At 44.2% G+C, this 17,409-nt stretch overlaps 1 protein-coding gene across 1 annotated transcript in view; it reads left to right on the top strand.

Moving 5' to 3' along the window:
• PKD1L1 (polycystin 1 like 1, transient receptor potential channel interacting) overlaps positions 1–17,409 on the top strand; it is a 1,793,388-nt gene that overhangs the window by 1,686,058 nt on the left and 89,921 nt on the right. The window contains exon 62 of the mRNA XM_078688182.1: positions 9,596–9,760. Within this exon, the coding sequence (XP_078544308.1) occupies positions 9,596–9,760 (165 nt within the window). The remainder of the gene's footprint in view (positions 1–9,595; positions 9,761–17,409) is intronic.

Genomic DNA, 17,409 nt, shown 5'->3' with positions numbered 1-17,409 from the left:
TACACTTCCAGGTGCTTTCAAAATCTTTATCATGATGACGTCACATAGTCCACCTCTAAGGATGCTCCCTCACCTGCCTCACCAAGAGCATTGTCTTGACTGTATTTAGCATTGAGGGTGTGAGGTTTTAAATGCCTCTTGATGGAATTCTACATGAACTGTGTGCACTCTATCGCTATCCATTCCTCTCAACTCTGCTCTATCAAGCACTGAGCCCAAAACAGTGTAGGAACACCCCTCTAATCACTCAAACAATACCCCATTTTGTTTCTCACAGAGACCTCGTTGCCCTTCTAACCAAGCTCTCCTGCACAGTATATATCATGCTACTCTTCCTATAATGTCTTTTTGCATCTTATCACAGGTATGGAGCTCTAGGCCTATGCAATTAAAGACTTCTCGGACTGTCTTGTTTCTGTTTTTTGTATCACCCCTGTGAGAAGGTGTCCAATTAATACCCATTCACCTAAAATAAGGGCATGCCCATTCACTCATCATAGAACAGCTTACCCATATTAACTATTGATAGCACATTTTTACCAGGTGGATCAGACTCTACTCTGTGGTGGGACCCTTTGACGTGTCTGGATAGTCATCCATGGACTACTGAAAGCATGCAATGTCATATCAATGACAGATTGTATACTCTGCAAATACCAAGAACTTAACGAAACACCCATTTCTGATGGAGACTTCTGATCCCAGATTCCTCATCATTCAAAAAATGTCCTGGCGCCAGCCTGGATCTAGAAGCTTTTCACAGCAATGCTCCAGCGCGACGGTAGGTAGCCATGACTTTGTTCAGATCTAAAAATGATGGATCACGGATCAGAGACGATATTAATGCAACCCTGCACTCTGACGTCAGTTTCGTCATGTGCTTTCAGGGCAGGTCCAGAGCTTCCTTCTTCTTGGTTTGTCATTTGGCAAAGATTTGAACAAACATTTTTTTCTAAAAAAAATATAAAACCAGTGTGCAAGGGAACTGTGTCTCCTCTGAAGACTGCAGGATGAAAGCCATGCAGGGACTGCCTCAAACAAATGTTTGTGACAGAATGCCACCAGACCTGCCTTTGGTTTTGGGTTTGGGGCATAGCTCAAAGTACTTTGGGGAGTATGCTCTCATGAACCCAAAGGCGATCTGGGACCCTGAAGTGAAACTATGTTGCAGAGCACTGGAAGAAGCCTTGCAAGTCATGCTAGAAGCAGCAGTGTTGATTTTCGCTCTGGTGCGAAAAGCCACACTGGTGATTTTTACACGTACAATGATGTCAAAGGGACTAGTCACAGTGGAAGATACCATTCCGATTCCAGTGTCTGAATCCAAGCCAAGCTAGTCTCATACTCGCTAGATGCTGTATATAGAATCCAACTTGATGTGCCTGACTCCATTCAATCTGATGCTGAGTGAACACTGCCCCAGCCATAGAGACATACTCAGGTGCTTCACCAGTTTATGCTCAGACTTGTGTTGACAATGCTGATGATGTGAATGTGCTACCCCCACATTCCGATAACCGAATGTATGTGGACTTATAAGAGGTGTACTTGATACATCTCCTGATAGTAGGTTGGTTTCTTTCCCATAGCTATCAACAGAAGACAGTGCTTTCTTCGGTGTTGTCATTAAACATGCACTGGAGGTCTTGAACCTACAACTTCCCTCTCTGGGGGTCAAAACTAACGTCCTTACACAGGTCATGCAACCTAGGCAGGCGTTCTACTGTGCCCTACTTGCCCTTTAATGAAGCCATGACAGATACATTCCTGTGTACAAATGGCAAAGCCTTGCTGATGCCTGTGGGCAAACAGGCCGGTTGCCAGACGCCACAGACTGGTGCCAGCTGACACTGATTTCTTGACTCTGCATCCCGCTCTTTAGAGTATGGTGGATCAAGCTTCTACCACCAAGGTTAATTCTTCCCTGTGGCCCCCTCCCCTAAGAGAGTAAAAAAGAATTGAAGCATTCAGGAAATAAATGTTCTCATCAAACAGCCTAACTCTGAGGTCAGCCAATGCCTGTTTACTTTTCCAATATAAGCACACCCTTTGGGACATGGTCAGCAAGATCTTGCCGACAGTCCCTGAAGACCTTCAGGGCCTGCCTGTCACAAACAATTTAGGATGGCCAGGATTGTGCAAAATATCATCCAGTCTCTCCTGGAAACTACTGATCGCATAGGCCGAGGCGTCAGTACCAGCTTAGTACTTCATCACAAAACATGGATGAGCTCTACTTTTTTTTCTGGGGATGTCCCTTATGGATATGGATTTAAGGTAAGTCAAGCCACAACACATTCCTTGGGCTTTTTGACTTCTACTAAGCAGTTCCCTCAGCACACCTTTCCCTTTCAGAGATTATACAGAGGGTTGGCACACCGTCAATGCCAGATCACCCCCCTCCTCCTCCACACCTGCCGCTACAGCAAGCTCTCCAGTCCTTTCAGGTAAGCTACGGGGATCAGTCAGACGAGCATGCTGGCCAGCAGGGACACCGATCCTCTCAGTCTTCCAGCCCTGCAGCAGCAACCCCCAAGCCACTTTAGCTTGTGATTAGCAGCTCAGAACCACTGTTTGGAGAGCGGATCCAACACATTCTACAGGGGTGGCAACAGACTATATTCGACAGATGGGTCCTCCAAATCATCCAGCAGAGCTACGCCCTTCCATTCCGACCAACCACATCTTCTACACATCTTCCACATAAGAGTGGCTTTCAGAAGACCACCTGGACGTCATACTGCAGGAAAGTCATCCTGTCATGTTTAACAGGGCTATGGGGAATGGTTGTCATTCTCACTATTTCCTTGTTCCAAAGGAGGATAGGGGTCTACATCCTATTTTAGATTTGTCCCTCTGAATGTATTCCTGCAGAAAGACAAATTCAAAATGTTTGCATTGGTCCAGGTTCCATACTCTGGATACGGGTGACTGAATTGTAGACCTGGACCCACAGGATGCATATTTTCATATACCCATCCTGCAGTCCCACAGTCCTTGCCTGCTGTTCAGAGTAGACAAGGAGCATTTCTAATTTGTGTGCTCCTATTCGGCTTTGCCAATGTCCCTCTGGTGTTCATGAAAGGAATGGTAGTGGTTGAGGCACATCCTCAGGGGTCAGGGTATATCAGATTTCCCTTACCTCAACGACTGGCTGTTGAAGGAGGGCTCGCCTCAGTAAGTGACAGAGCACCCCTAGCGGGAAACAGTAAATACCACGACCGCCGAGCAACGCATTACATTTGCAACGCGGGCGGAACAACAAATATATCTGAACCACACATTTCATTTACAACGCAAGTTGTTACAGCGACATGCTTTTGGTTAAGCGGTGGTAGACTTTAAAGTTCAACGCTTTCCCTACTGTTGTGGGATCTGGAGTTGGAATAGTAAATTAGTCTATTCCAAAGTGCAGCGCCACCCCTAAGACAAGTCGTTGTAACAACTTGCAGTGTAAATTGAATGAGTGGTTCAGACGCATTCAGTGTTCCACCCACATTGTTAAGGAACACATGGGAAAGGAAAGCATGGTTGTGTCATACTAGCTCTCTAAAAGATGATGATCATTTTTTCAAATTTTTGGGATTTCCAATCAATGTACCAACACCTGACTCCTTTGCAGAGACGTTCTTTCATATGGATTGTACTTGATATGATGCTGTTCCTTCAGTTGCACCAAGTCCAGGACATTTAGGTTATGATTCTGATATTTCAGTCTCAGTCCTTGATCTCAGTAAGAGGGGCTTTGAGGTTTTTGGCTTATTGACCTCCTCAATCCTGCTCATCTGCTGCATAAGGTCGAACATGCGGGCTCTGCAGCGGGATCTGAAATCTAATTTCAGTGGGCCCAGCACCAGAGGAACTTGTCAGGTTCCACCCATGTTTTTCGAGGAGACTGCAAAAGATCTGCAGTGCTGGCCGTTGGACTGCTAAATTTGGGAGGTCGTGAGTGAGAAGTGGACATCAGTGAACTCTAGCATCTGGCAGAAACCAACTCCATGTAAATCTGTTGGAGTTGTGGGCCATCCTCCTGGTGCACAAGGCGTTCTTGCTGTCCTTCAAGGGAAGGCTGGTGCAGGTTCTCACGGACACCACCGCCATATCGTACTGCAATAAGCAGGGCCGGGTATCCTCTGCCGAGAGATTCTTCTTCTCTGGGGTTGGGTGAACCATCAGGGCATATTCCTAATTGTTAACGACCTGGCGGGATCATTGAAAGCCAGCAGTGACAAACTCAGGCAAGAGTACTTGGCTGATCATGAACGGTGACTTCATCCCGAGGTGGCACATGGACTCTTCCAACCATGGAGAGAATGCTAGCAGATCTTTTCGCCACCATCTAGAATGCTCAGTGTTAAACCTTTTGTGCACTGGAGTTTTCACTAAGGCTCTCTCTAGGAGATGCATTCAGGAGGGGAGCACAAGACTCCTGTACACCTTTCCGACTCCGTCTCTCCTGACTGAGTTCTGAAGAAGATCAGGAACGAACAAGACCAAGTCATCCCAGTGGCTCCAGATTTGGCCATGAGAGTGTGGTACCCAGATCTTCTGGGCATGAGCATCTTTCCCCTGATCAGGCTTTCACTTCAGAAGGGCCTCCTGTCACTTCAGCTGAGCAGGGTTCTGCACCCAGGGCTGCAAAATCTACAACTCTGTGCGTGGTGACTAAGTAGTGTCAGTTAACAGCGTTTTATCTACCTCCTGAGGTCATATATCATACCCTTGATTCAAAGCACCCCTGAACAAAATCCATTTATCGAGGATACTGGGACAGGCTTGTGGCCTGGTGTGGAGCCTGCACCCTTGACTCATTGCAGGCTACATTTCTGAATTTGCCTTTGGTCCAGCAAGGACTTGCAGTTGGGACCATTAAAGGATATCTGTCGGGTTTTTGGGCTTTTTTGTATTTGCTCAATAAGCCATCCTTGTTTACATTACTTGTTTTAATGAAGTTTTTAAACAGTTGGTCACATATGTTTCTTCCCAAATCATTTGTGATGACAGAGGGGGACGTTTGTTTGGTTCTTATTTTTTTTAAATTTCAAATCTTTTTTATTTAGGGTTCAAAAAACACAAAATTACAAAAAGGATAGACATACACTAAATGGCTCACAGGAGAGATACGTTTAGCAGTGCATAGAGAAGTACAATTGATGCAGTCGGGGGGAAATAATAAACGGTCAATGATACATCATATCTGTAATACATGAAAAGGACCATACATGCAATAATCACATGAGAGCATTGAATAAAATGTCCATGCATAAGGTCTCGATCCCCTGGAGCGCATGTGAAGAAGAGGAGAGAGAGGAAAGAAGAGGGGAAGAGGCAGAGACAAAGGAGGACTGGGGAGGGAGAACAGAGGAAGACGAGGAGGAGGGGAAGGACCAGGCAGCAGCAACATGACTTGAAGAACATAGTTTGTTTCCAGACACCCATCATACATTACCGGGGATAATGCCCGGTGGGCCATCAAAGACCAGGCGAGGGACATGATGCATGTTATTCAGTGCGACTAAGGTGGGTCATAACAGAGTTTTAGTGAGTCAAGCAAACTCCAGAGTTTGGCGTGAGGTTTTTGCCAAGGGGATGAGTGTAGAACGTCGTTGTCGGCTCCCCTCAAGGAAGCCAGCCATTCCTGCCAATGTGTGAAGGAGACATCAGAAGCACTCTTCCACTTGCTCAGAATAACTTTGCATGCCAGTGTGAGCATAAGGTCCATGAGGTGTCTGTCATGTTCTCTAGAAATACTTGGGTCAATCGCCCCTAGCAGAATATATGTGAAGCCCCTGGGTGGTCGAAAATGGAATGTTTGGTTCTTATTTTGATCATGTGCTCCCCCTTCGTGCCAATGCACAGTTGCTTATTGCGTCTTCTGACTCTTAAAACTGTATTCATCACTGTGATGACTTCAGATCATCATTTAAATAAGCACCATTGCAGCCAACCTATACATTTCTGAAACAAACTAGTTTTGAGGACCCTTCCTGTTTCACACTCTCATCTGACATCACATTCATGCCACATACTCATAATACAAAAATCCAGAAAAACAACATCCCCCATACACTGGCAGTCTAATTTCTCTTCTCCTTCGAGTGTAGTGGACCAGACTGGACACACCAACAGTCAACCCATGTTTCTGTGGTCCTGTAATTGTTCTATCACCTTATTCAGGACCATATTAATTTGAAATATACACACAAAACTTCAGGAGGACAGAGGGGGAAATCTAAAGAACAAATGAATAGTATGTAATTACCATGCTGGCTTTTTGCCAAAAATCATGGCTCCTTTTCATGTGGGCAATCCGTCACCCAACCAACATTCTTTGCTGTCTCTCCCCAGAGGAGAGACTCTATTGGTTTGACCTGAAGAGAGCTTTTTGTTTTTACATTGATCACACCAAAGACTGTTGGGTGGATTAATAGCTCTTTGAGGGGCTCTCTGACCAAAAAAGGCAAGGCAGTTAAAAAAATACTTTGTCCAGGTGAATAGTCCTCTGCACTAAGATCTGTTACACATTGACTAAGAGCCAGCTCCCAGAAAGATTAAGGGCTCATTGTGCCAGTTCTGAGGCTGCTGCCATGTGGCACACAGAGTGCCTGAACTTGAAATGTGTCTGTCTGCGACGTGGGTGTCCGTGCACACGTTCATGAAGCTCTACTGCCTTGAAAGCTATATCCGATGGGAAGGGCATTTCACCCATTCGGTCCTTCAGGAATTTTGGTCTGAGCCCATTTCACAGACCTTGGGAGGTACTGTTTTGGTATCTGTTCAAAAAATGGTTACAAGTATTTATCAGAAGAACAAGTTACTTGCGCTTAGTAACACTTTTTTGGATGGCTACTCTTACTATAGATTGCTCACTGCTTTCCCATGTCTCTGTCCTGTGGAATGGTCTCTCTTCCCATCTAAAAAGGTTCCAATCTAGAGAGCTACTCACTGGTGCCTCTGATTACGTTTTGAGTTTTGTGTCAGCGGATGAAGACCTAGTTGAGAAAGAAACTGTCATCAGCTGGCAGGCGTGGCATCTATATCGGCTTTGCTCTGTCCCCTCAGGCAGAATGATGTCAAAGCGGAGCTGCAGATGCCACCTAGTGGAGTGTAGGAATATTGCTGTGAAAGGTTTCTGGATCCAGTCTGTCACATGTCGATTAGTCTAAAGGTGAGGAGTTTGCAGTTAATGTGCAGCAGGAAAGGGATCGCTTAAGGTAAGGAATGTTTTCTTTTATTTCATTTTTATATATTTAGAAACCAGACCTATGGAGTTAATTTGTGTTCCTACTTAGTTTTAGGGTGACCAACCGTCCGTAAATTTCACGGACAGTCCGTAATTTCGGCCCTCTGTCCGTTGTCCGTGAAGGGTTCTTTAACGGACGCCATTTGTCCGTAATTTTAACTGTTCACACATTTATTTATTTATGCATTTTTATATAGCGCGGACTTTACCCGAAGGTGTCAGAGCGCTTCACAATAGGAACAGAACTGATACATGAGAACATTACAAGTGAACAAAACACAAAAGCAAACGCTACATTAAATGACGCAAAAGTGACAACCGTGAGCCAACAAAATACAAGAGGTAGCAAATGGTGCATTACAAAAGTGACAGCCGTGAGCCAACAAAATACAAGAGGTAGCAAACGGTGCATTGCAGGAAGAACCGGCACAGCTGGCCCCCCACCTCCCTGCTTGACTCCAATGCTGTTAAGGTCGGGTGTAACTCTGATGCTGTATGAAAGCTCAGATACCCAGCAGCATTGGAGAGGCACACCGGGATGGCAACCCTCACACCTCCAGCCCTTGACGAGCTGTTAAGAGGTGCTTGAAGGGGACTGAGAGGGAGGGGCTGCGGCTTCAGGAGCAGGGGCATCTGTTCAGATGCAAACAGCCCTCAATGCGTCATGAATCAGTTAAATCGGTTCTCTTGGAGTATCTCCTTTCAGTACTGTACATCAGTGTGGGGGAGGGGAGCAAAACTAGCATTTTGGAAACAGAGCCTGTCTTCTCATTGTCTATTCCAGGAGGGGGTAAGGAGCCCTCCCCAACCCTGGAAGAGACCCAGATAATTCTAGAATACCGCATGCCCACCCCTGTGCCCACCCTGGTGGATTCTGCTCCCCCCATGTGGTGGCTCCTGCCCCCCCCTGACCTGTGATGACTCCTGTCACCCCCTGTGGTGGCTCCTGCCCCGTCCCCCGCCTGTGGTCGCTCCTGTCCCCCTCCCCCCCACCTGTGGTGGCTCCTGTCCCCCCCCCTGTGGTGGATCCTGTCTCTGCCCTGGGTGGCTTCTGTCCCAGTCCTGGAATGGCTCCTGCAGCGAGGGTGAAGTTCTTGATGGGCCTCTTGTCCAAAAGGCTCAGCTCAAAATTAATATGAAAAGGTGGGCGAGTGAGTAAGTGAAGGGGTGGCTGGATGAATTAGTGAAAGGGTGAATGGATGAATGAAAGATTGAATAGATGGATAATGGGAGAGGATGGATGGATTGATGAGTGAGTGGAAGGATGTAAGAGAGAAAAGGAAAATAGCTGTATGTATGGGTGGAAGGGTAGCTGGATGGGTAAAAGGGTGGATGGGTGAGTGAAAGGATGGATGAGTGAAAAGGTGGATGATGGATGAGTAAAATGATGGATGGATTGATGAATTGATAGGTGCAAGGGCGAATAGATGGACGGATGAGTGAAATGGTGGATGTAAGGATGTATGAGTGAGTGAAAGGGAAGGTAGATGAATGAAGGAGTGAAAGGATAAATGGATGAGAGAAAGGATGGATGAGTGATATGGTCAATGATGGATTCATGAGCAGATGAGTAGATGGATGGATAGGTGGGTGGATGGATGGAAGGAAGGATTATTAAGTGAAAGAGTCAATGGAGAGAGAAAGGGAGGATGATGGATGACTGAAAGGGTGGATGGGTGGAAGGATGAGTGACTGGGTGAATGGATGAGTAAGTGAAAGGATGGCTGGATGGGTGAAAGGGTAAATGGCTGGATGGATGAGTGAATGGATGGATGATTAGAAGAGTGGATGGATGAGTGTACAGATGGATAGGGTGAAAGGGCGGATGGATGGAAAATCAATGGATGAGTGAAAGGATGAATGAAGGGGTGGATGAGTGAAATGATAGATGGAAGGATACATGATGGATAGATTTGCAAATTGCTGAATAGGTCTAGATATAGCTGGGCTTACTTATATACAATTGCACGACCTCTGGTGTGTCTGTAAAACTTATCCACGTGTCCTGAAGTATTGTCCTGAATTTTGACCTCCTGTCCTGAATTTGTGTCCTGAATTTTGACCCTTTGTCCTGAATTTTTACCCTCACCGTCCTGAATTTCCACCAATGCCAGTTGGTCACCCTACTTAGTTTGATGAATAAATATTTAATATGAAATCGTTTTTTCTATGAATGGAATGCAATTTATTTCCGCAGTAATTTCTTAGCCCTTACTGAACTTTTGAAGCAAATTCTTTTTTGTCATTCATTTTCTACATGGTGGTCAGATAAGAGTTATGTTGGCAAGATTTTATTTCTGTCCAGCATTAATGCCGTATGTTAACCTGTTGTGATCTGTTTAATTTGTTTAGCTTAAAGGCGTCCTTACCTCATTTGCAAAGGAGTCCAAGAAATCCGTTCGAAGCAAGCACGTTGTGGCTTTGAGAGAGGTCACAGCGCACACCTGGGAGAAGGTGTTGTCATTCGTTGGGCGCCAGAGACAGAAATCTGCCGAGAGCGTTTCTGTGCACGGCAGCGTAAGTAAAGCACTTTCAAGCAGGTTTGCTTTTTGAAGACGAAAATTAACAAGGGATTCGTCAAACTGTGAAGTTCTCTTTGGTCTTTAGAATGCCTATGGCATCTTTGATGGTACATTTGCATCATACAAAAAGGTGCAGGATATTTGTTTTGAATAATTAAAAATGCATGCATTCTTCCATCACAAACGTATCAAGCATACCACCACCATGTAACAGAAGTGCGCATTCAGATACAAAAAGTCAATAAGGGATGAATCAGCAGGTTTAGCAGTGGGGTTCAACAGCTTGTGGTGAAACTTCATTAAATCAATGCCCTGTAGAGTAAGGTAAGAAAAGTCAATCAGAACGTAATCCGGGACTAGAAAGAGTTGGTTGGAGACAATAAAGTGTAAATGCAGAACTGAACAACTGTTCTCCTTTTAACATAGAAACTTGTCAGTAGAAAATTCAACCGCATATACTACTTTTTGCCAAATATTCAACCCAGCAGCTACCCCTGCCTGCCCACCTGTATTACCTTAACTGCTTTCTGTCTTTGGCCAGCTATGCACGGGATGAATCTAGCAGCGAAAGCCTGGGCTCTTGCTGGACCACCACTGTTAAGTGTTGCAAACCGTGACCAGGACCGTGCCCACAGAGACAAAACTAGTGGTTAATTTACTTCTTTTTTCTACTGGTATAAAAGCAATTTCAATGACGTCATCCCCCATCCTAGCACTTTGGAATTTAGATTCCACACAGTTCCAAAACGTTCTTACAGCTGCACATGGCCACAACATGTGCATAAATGAACATACTCCACCTCTACATTAAGGGCAGCTGGCGCACAAACTATGGGGCAGGTGTGCCCTATGCATCCATGTTTAATGTATTCATTATAAACCAGGACCTATTCTCACAGATGCACGTTTGGTACTCTGTTAATTATCCAAGTCCCATGAAGGTTCTCCTGTTTAATGGCCCCAGAGCCTTATTTGGAGAGCAAGGGGACACCCATAGTGCACCCCTCTGTTGTTGAGTGGCTACGTCCCTCTATGCCTAAGGTATGGGAGGCTGACAGAGGTCGTTGCGTGCTGATAGTTAAAGGACTGGTCTTTCCATCTATACCCTTCAGAGCAGAGGTCAGCAACCTTTCATTCATTCATTCATTAAGCTTTATTGCGGCAATTTCAGCCAAGAAAAGCACAGAATTTATATTTTCTAATACATTAAAAAATGATCAATAGCAACATTATGAATTGCAATTTTCAGTCCAAACAAAATCATACATTGTGCAAAGTCGCAGTAGTAGAGCAGGTAACCAACCATAAAATTAAGACTATAAAAACATAATTTAAGTTAAAAGGTTAAAAAGAGACCTAAAAGTCGATGAGCATTATTTTTTTTTAAAAAAAGAGCAAAACATCCCACATAGTACATAGGAAGGTATCCTGAGAAAGAAAATCACTAATAACTAGATAGCTTCCTTTACCAAAAACATACGTTTGAGCCACATTGCAAAGAGAGATTTTGAACAAACCACAGCGTATACTAGCGTAGTGTCAGATTCAAAGATCCTAAAAAGATCTCGATAGTTTCTAATGCCCATGTTTTTACACAATTGGATGATCCACTTTGCCCTAGATGTTTTGTACGCAGGGCAGAAGAACATTACATGGGTCAGAGTTTCCTCCTCCACCATGCAGCCTGGGCATAAGGACTTTGAGTGTCAAGCCCACTTATCAGTTACTGCATAGAGCGGGAGGATTCCGTATCTTAATTGCAAGTATAGCCTCCTTGCTAGCGGTGGCTGGATCTGATCTAAAATAAATTCAAATTGATAAACTGATTTAAAATCCAGAAACACATGTGTTAAGCTTGTTATAGCTACTCCCTGTATTACTCTTGTAAGCTTATAAGCTCTCACAGTCTTAGATAGTTGGCTTTTAGAAATCGCTGAGCATGCTTCCTCGGGCGAGGCCCATAGGTCCTCCATGCGTATGGCGCAGAAGGAATCCTTAATAAAAGACAACCAGGGTATACGACCTACAGCCCCCAGCAATGAAAGTACCGCTTTCAATTCATCCCTGTAATGCCTTAATTCAGGTGTGCTCCACAGCCGCTGCCAATATAGCAGCTAATACTGATAACATTTCTTCATAATTACAACTCATCATCCACATCGAGAAAATTAATTCAAGAAAGGGAATTGCTACTTATTCGCAATTTTATTTTTTGAGAGATTCAACAGTTCATTACAAAAAGTTTTTTATTTTATCATAAAAAAGAGAAGCATTAAGTGAGATAGAACAATTACGGACACATCACATTCAATTCTATAACTCAATCATGTCACAGTCAAACAACATTCGCCACATACATACCTGAATCAAACATACTATATACTGCTATTTACAAAAAAGGAAATACTAACTGGATCTGCGCAAATTTATACAATAGTTAAATATAGTTGTCTGAAAATAGTACATTCCATTAGAATTTTGGATTTTACATCATTCAAATGAAGAAATAATAGGTAATGTACAACAAGATTGTGCGGAGTCTGAGAATAGTAAAGACTCCTCAGCAGACCAGTAGGGAGTTGGCCTACGCGTTTCGAATACCCTTCTAGTCGTCAGGGATTCTCATCAGGGCCTTTAAACACTGCATTAGTGGAGAGAGGAAAAAACATAAAAAGATACTTTAAAAATACAGAAGATTAATTATGTGTGAGAAATGCTCAAATCAAAGCTAAAAACACACATCCGGAGTCTAGGCAATGCACCAGTGGGGGGATAGTGATACATCATCATGAACTATAGTAGGAAGACTTCTTCTGAATCAAATGGAGTATGACCAACTTCTCTAGATTTTTCAATGAGCAGGGAGTACCTCTTTTACACTAAGCTAATTACTTACCACCCAACGGACTGTAAGTTGATCCGATGGTGGTGGGAACAGAATAAGCTTCTCAAACAAAACACGGCCTGAAAGACACGAATGGTATGAGTGGCAGGGTTGCAAGGTTCGAACAATTTAACGAAACTTACCACTGTTTAACTGGGAGTAAGCACCGGTCGGCGGGTATTTGGGATGTGTGCAGAAATGTACACGGACCTGTGTGGAGTAAAACGGACCATGAAGGAGGGGGGCCAAACGTTACAGATTGAATCAACCTAACGTGTGCACCAAGAGCCTTTATCAACACACGCCACCAAGGGATGGAAAATACCTTGTTTCGGAAGACTCCAGCCGCCAAAAAAGCAGACGAAATAAGCCCCGACGCGTAGGGTGGGGATTATCACGTCGCCGTCAGTAAGGTTAGCCCGGTCAATCAGGGGCCACAATTGCTGCTTAATATTCCTGCAGATGGGATAGAATGCATGATTTAAAGGCAATTGACTCAAACGCTCCGGTTTAAAAACAAAGTAGAAACCAGAATCTTAAGGTTATAGCACCTTTCAAACAGGTAGAATATGGATTGCTTAATCGGAATTCGTCTCTGTGACGTTACGCGGGCGGGCAGCGTCAGCACATACCAGCTCGGTCTCATATACTGGAGAAGGAAGAAAAAAGGTACAACAAGAGTACCGAAATATGATTGGGGTTGGATTGCCAAGGCTTGAGGCACAACGAGAATATTTGGAGGTCAGGCACGAAAGCTTACCGATATATTTTAACGGTGTCTCACAGCGTGGAGGGGCTGTCGGCGTCTAGCTGCACGCTAATCTCTCGCGCAGGCGTGTTACCTTGCCGAAAGTAGTGGTCCTATATAACGGGGATTATACACTGGCGCCTCGCCCAAAGGGGCGGTTCCAATGGATTCTAAGTTTTGGAAAGGGGGAGTGGTCGTGAACTAAACTCGAGTCGTCAAATAAACAAGTGCATGTTATTTGCCATGCGCACTTAGTTCGGCGCTCATATATGAAATAGCGCTAGGGCCAGTGCTGGCTTAACACAAGATAAAAAACAATAATTGAAATATAAAATAGGTACCTAGAGGAGTGGTCGTATAATTCACTAGCATGGTGTCACCATGTTCCTACGAAGTATGCACTAACGTCAGTCATAACTTAAATATTTCCGATAGTTCATTCAAGCCTGACACCGCAGTGTCAAACTTGACAATCAACATTGCCTCCCTTTTGGATAGCTTGAGGCTCAAGTCGCCTCCTCGTGGATCTTTTTCTATCCTGGAAATGACTGTCCATTTGAATTCATTTAGCCCATGTCGCATCCTAGTCCAGTGATTTACCAACGGAGCATTCTCAACGTTTCTTTTCAACCTGGACTTGTGTTGCGATATGCGTTGGCGTACTTCTTGCTCAGTTTTGCCAATGTACAGGCGGTCACACGGGCATTTGATGCCATAAACTACAAATTTAGATTTGCAGTTGCTGAATACCTCATGTTTCCATGAGATACCCTTATGTTGGAAAACTTCACCCTGTATGGTGGTTTCACAACAGAGGCATGTGCCACATTTATGATGACCAAAGATTGGGGCCAATCCCATCATTTGGCGAAGGGATGGTTGGATTTGTGTCGGCATTGAGGCTCTCACCACGTAGTTCGCGACACTGTTCTCTCTTTTAAAAGCAAATAGTGGTGGATCTCTTAGACTTTCGTCTAGATTCTTCACCAGATGCCAATTACTCCCAATAATACGTTTCAATTGATTGGCATTGGGGCAAAACGTGGTAACGCACACCTGGCGTTTTTGTTCTGGTTTCTTTTTTCGCTCCAACAGTGTTTCGCGGGGGGTCCACCTAGCTCTTTTCATACAGTCCTTGACAAGTTTTTTGGGGTACCCTCTATCACAAAGTTTGGAGACAAGGTTTTCAGCATGGTGGTGGAAATCATTCTCATACGTGCAGTTTCTGCGTATACGCAGAAACTGCCCGTACGGCAAGTTTTCTCTTAAACTTCTCGGATGGTTACTTTGGAACAATAGCGCCTTGTTGCGATCTGTTGGTTTAACAAACAGAGTCGTTGCCAACTTACCAATTTTTGGAAATACCTCCACTTCTAGAAAAGAGATCCTATTTTCAGAGTGGGAGAGACTGAATTGTATATCAGGGGTTCTGGCATTTAGCCATTGGTGGAACAGAATCAAATTGTTGATACCTCCTGTCCATACCATGAAAACATCGTCTATGAAACGATACCATTTCCCAACGTACTGTCCAAAGGGGTTATTGTTATGTATGTATGTGTCTTCGTACATCGACATAAACAGCACTGCCAACTCCGGGGCAAAAGGGCACCCCATTGCCACCCCCTTTACCTGGTAATAGAATTCTTTATTGAAACAAAAATAGTTTTTCTTTAGTGCAAATGACGCCAAGTCTACCAAGAACTTTGTCGGGACTCGCATTGGTCTGGGGCGTGACTCTAGAAAGAAGGAGAGCACTGCCACTGCCTCCTCCTGAGGGATCTGCGTATATAACGATGTCACGTCAAGAGTGACCAACAAATCTGTCCCTTCACAAAAGGTTATAGTTTCCAACCTATTTATAAAGTCGGTTGTGTCCTGTAGATATGAAGCCACTTGATTCATAAATTGTTTAAGGAAACAGTCCACATACTTAGCAATAGGTTCCAAGAGAGAACCGCACCCTGCCACGATGGGTCTCCCTGGAGGTTTATTCTGATCTTTATGCACTTTAGGTAGTGCATAAAACATAGGAATCTTAGGGTGTTTTATCTGCAAATACTCACGCTCTTTTTTACCGACGAAGCCTTGCTCAAAACCCTCCTGAATGATCACAAACAATTGATTTTGTAGTTCATTTGTCGGATCTTTGTCAATTCTCCGATAACATCTGGGGTCATCTAATTGCTTTCTTATTTCATTAGTATAGTCTACGGAATCCCATAGTACTATGGAACCACCTTTATCAGCTTGCTTGATCACAACATTGGGATCATTTTTTAGGGTGGCTAAAGCTGACATCTCTTCTCTCGTGGTGTTGAATTTGACAAACTTTTTTTCTCTCTTCATTTGTGAAATTGCAGACAACACGCTCTTTTCAAAGATTACCAATTCCTTGGGAATCTTATTGCCAGGGGGGCAGAATGTAGATTTGTTTCGTAAACCTGTTACTTCAGTAGTTGGTGGTGTTGGGTTTTCCAGGAAAAACATAGTTAGCCTTAGTTTTCTACAGAATTCTATGAATTCTGTCTTCATGCGGACAAAATCAGAACTTTTAGAAGGTACAAAAGATAGTCCCTTCGACAATATACCCTCTTCTGCTTTAGTTAATACTCTTTGTGAGAGATTAAAAATCGGGGATGTTTTTTTAATTCTTGTACTGTTGTCGGCGGGTCTTCATTTCCCATGGGATCGTGTATCTGACTCGGACCCTTGGTCTCGTTTGGCCTCTTCCTAAAAAAGAATTTTGGGGCTGACCTCTCTGTTGTTGGTTGGAATTCCAATTTCTATTCCTATTGGACTGATTGGTATTCCCACTAGTGTCGCTGTCGTTGCCTGAGGATGAAGAGGTCTCGCCAAAGGAAATGAAATGTTTTCTAGACGTACCTTGGTTATCTGGTAGGTATCTTCTGGATTCTAATTTTGTATAAAATTCAGGCTGTAAATATGGATATATGTTCTCCAATGAGAAATTTTTCCTGTCCTTCTCGAACTGGTTGGTTTTTTGTGTTACTGTATAGTCCTTAAACTCTTGGATTTCCTTTTCCACTTTCTCTAATAATGATTTAGCGTCTGATATTGTGGAACTGGTACTAATCTCAGCTTCTAATTTAGCTATTTCGTCTAATTCTATTTTAGAAAGTCTAACTGCAGTCTCAACCCGCCGACAACAGTACAAGAATTAAAAACATCCCCGATTTTTAATCTCTCACAAAGAGTATTAACTAAAGCAGAAGAGGGTATATTGTCGAAGGGACTATCTTTTGTACCTTCTAAAAGAACTGATTTTGTCCGCATGAAGACAGAATTCATAGAATTCTGTAGAAAACTAAGGCTAACTATGTTTTTCCTGGAAAACCCCACACCACAAACTATTGAAGTAACAGGTTTACGAAACAAATCTACATTCTGCCCCCCTGGCAATAAGATTCCCAAGGAATTGGTAATCTTTGAAAAGAGCGTGTTGTCTGCAATTTCACAAATGGAGAGAGAAAAAAAGTTTGTCAAATTCAACACCACGGAGGAGGAGCTACGACACCAACCGAAATGGCCGCGTAGTCTCCCGGCTCCGCTGACCTCCGCCCGTTGATCTATTATCCTGTTGTTCATCCTGATTACCTGTACCGGATCCGTGCGTGCGATTTGACCCGCATTCCGGCGGTGCAACCCCGGAGTTTCTCCGCCTTTGTGGAGCGGAGCTACATCGATGGGCGCATTGAGGCCTGACCCAATAGGGAAGCCGGGGTCTTGAGTGCCGGCTCTGCCGGATCCGAGTTGCATAACAACGGACTGCTGAATGTGTTTGGGTCCGGTCTCTGGAACGCCTGGGTTTTTCTGACTGCTTTGCTACCATCAGCTGCCTGGTGCCCTGCATAGGTGAGGTGACGTGTGCCACACGGTGCTGTGTCGCGGGGGTCCCTGACCGGGGGTTCGACGTTTACTTCGCCGATCCCCCCGGGTCGGTTCCTGGCTGCGTACTACTGCCCGCTAACCATCAGTCCCTCATGGCTTC

This window comes from Lissotriton helveticus, chromosome 4_1 (assembly GCF_964261635.1).
Source record: "Lissotriton helveticus chromosome 4_1, aLisHel1.1, whole genome shotgun sequence".
Lineage (NCBI taxonomy): Eukaryota > Metazoa > Chordata > Amphibia > Caudata > Salamandridae > Lissotriton > Lissotriton helveticus.
The sequence above is the reverse complement of the archived record's forward strand: the minus strand, read 5'-3'. Positions and strand labels throughout refer to the sequence as shown.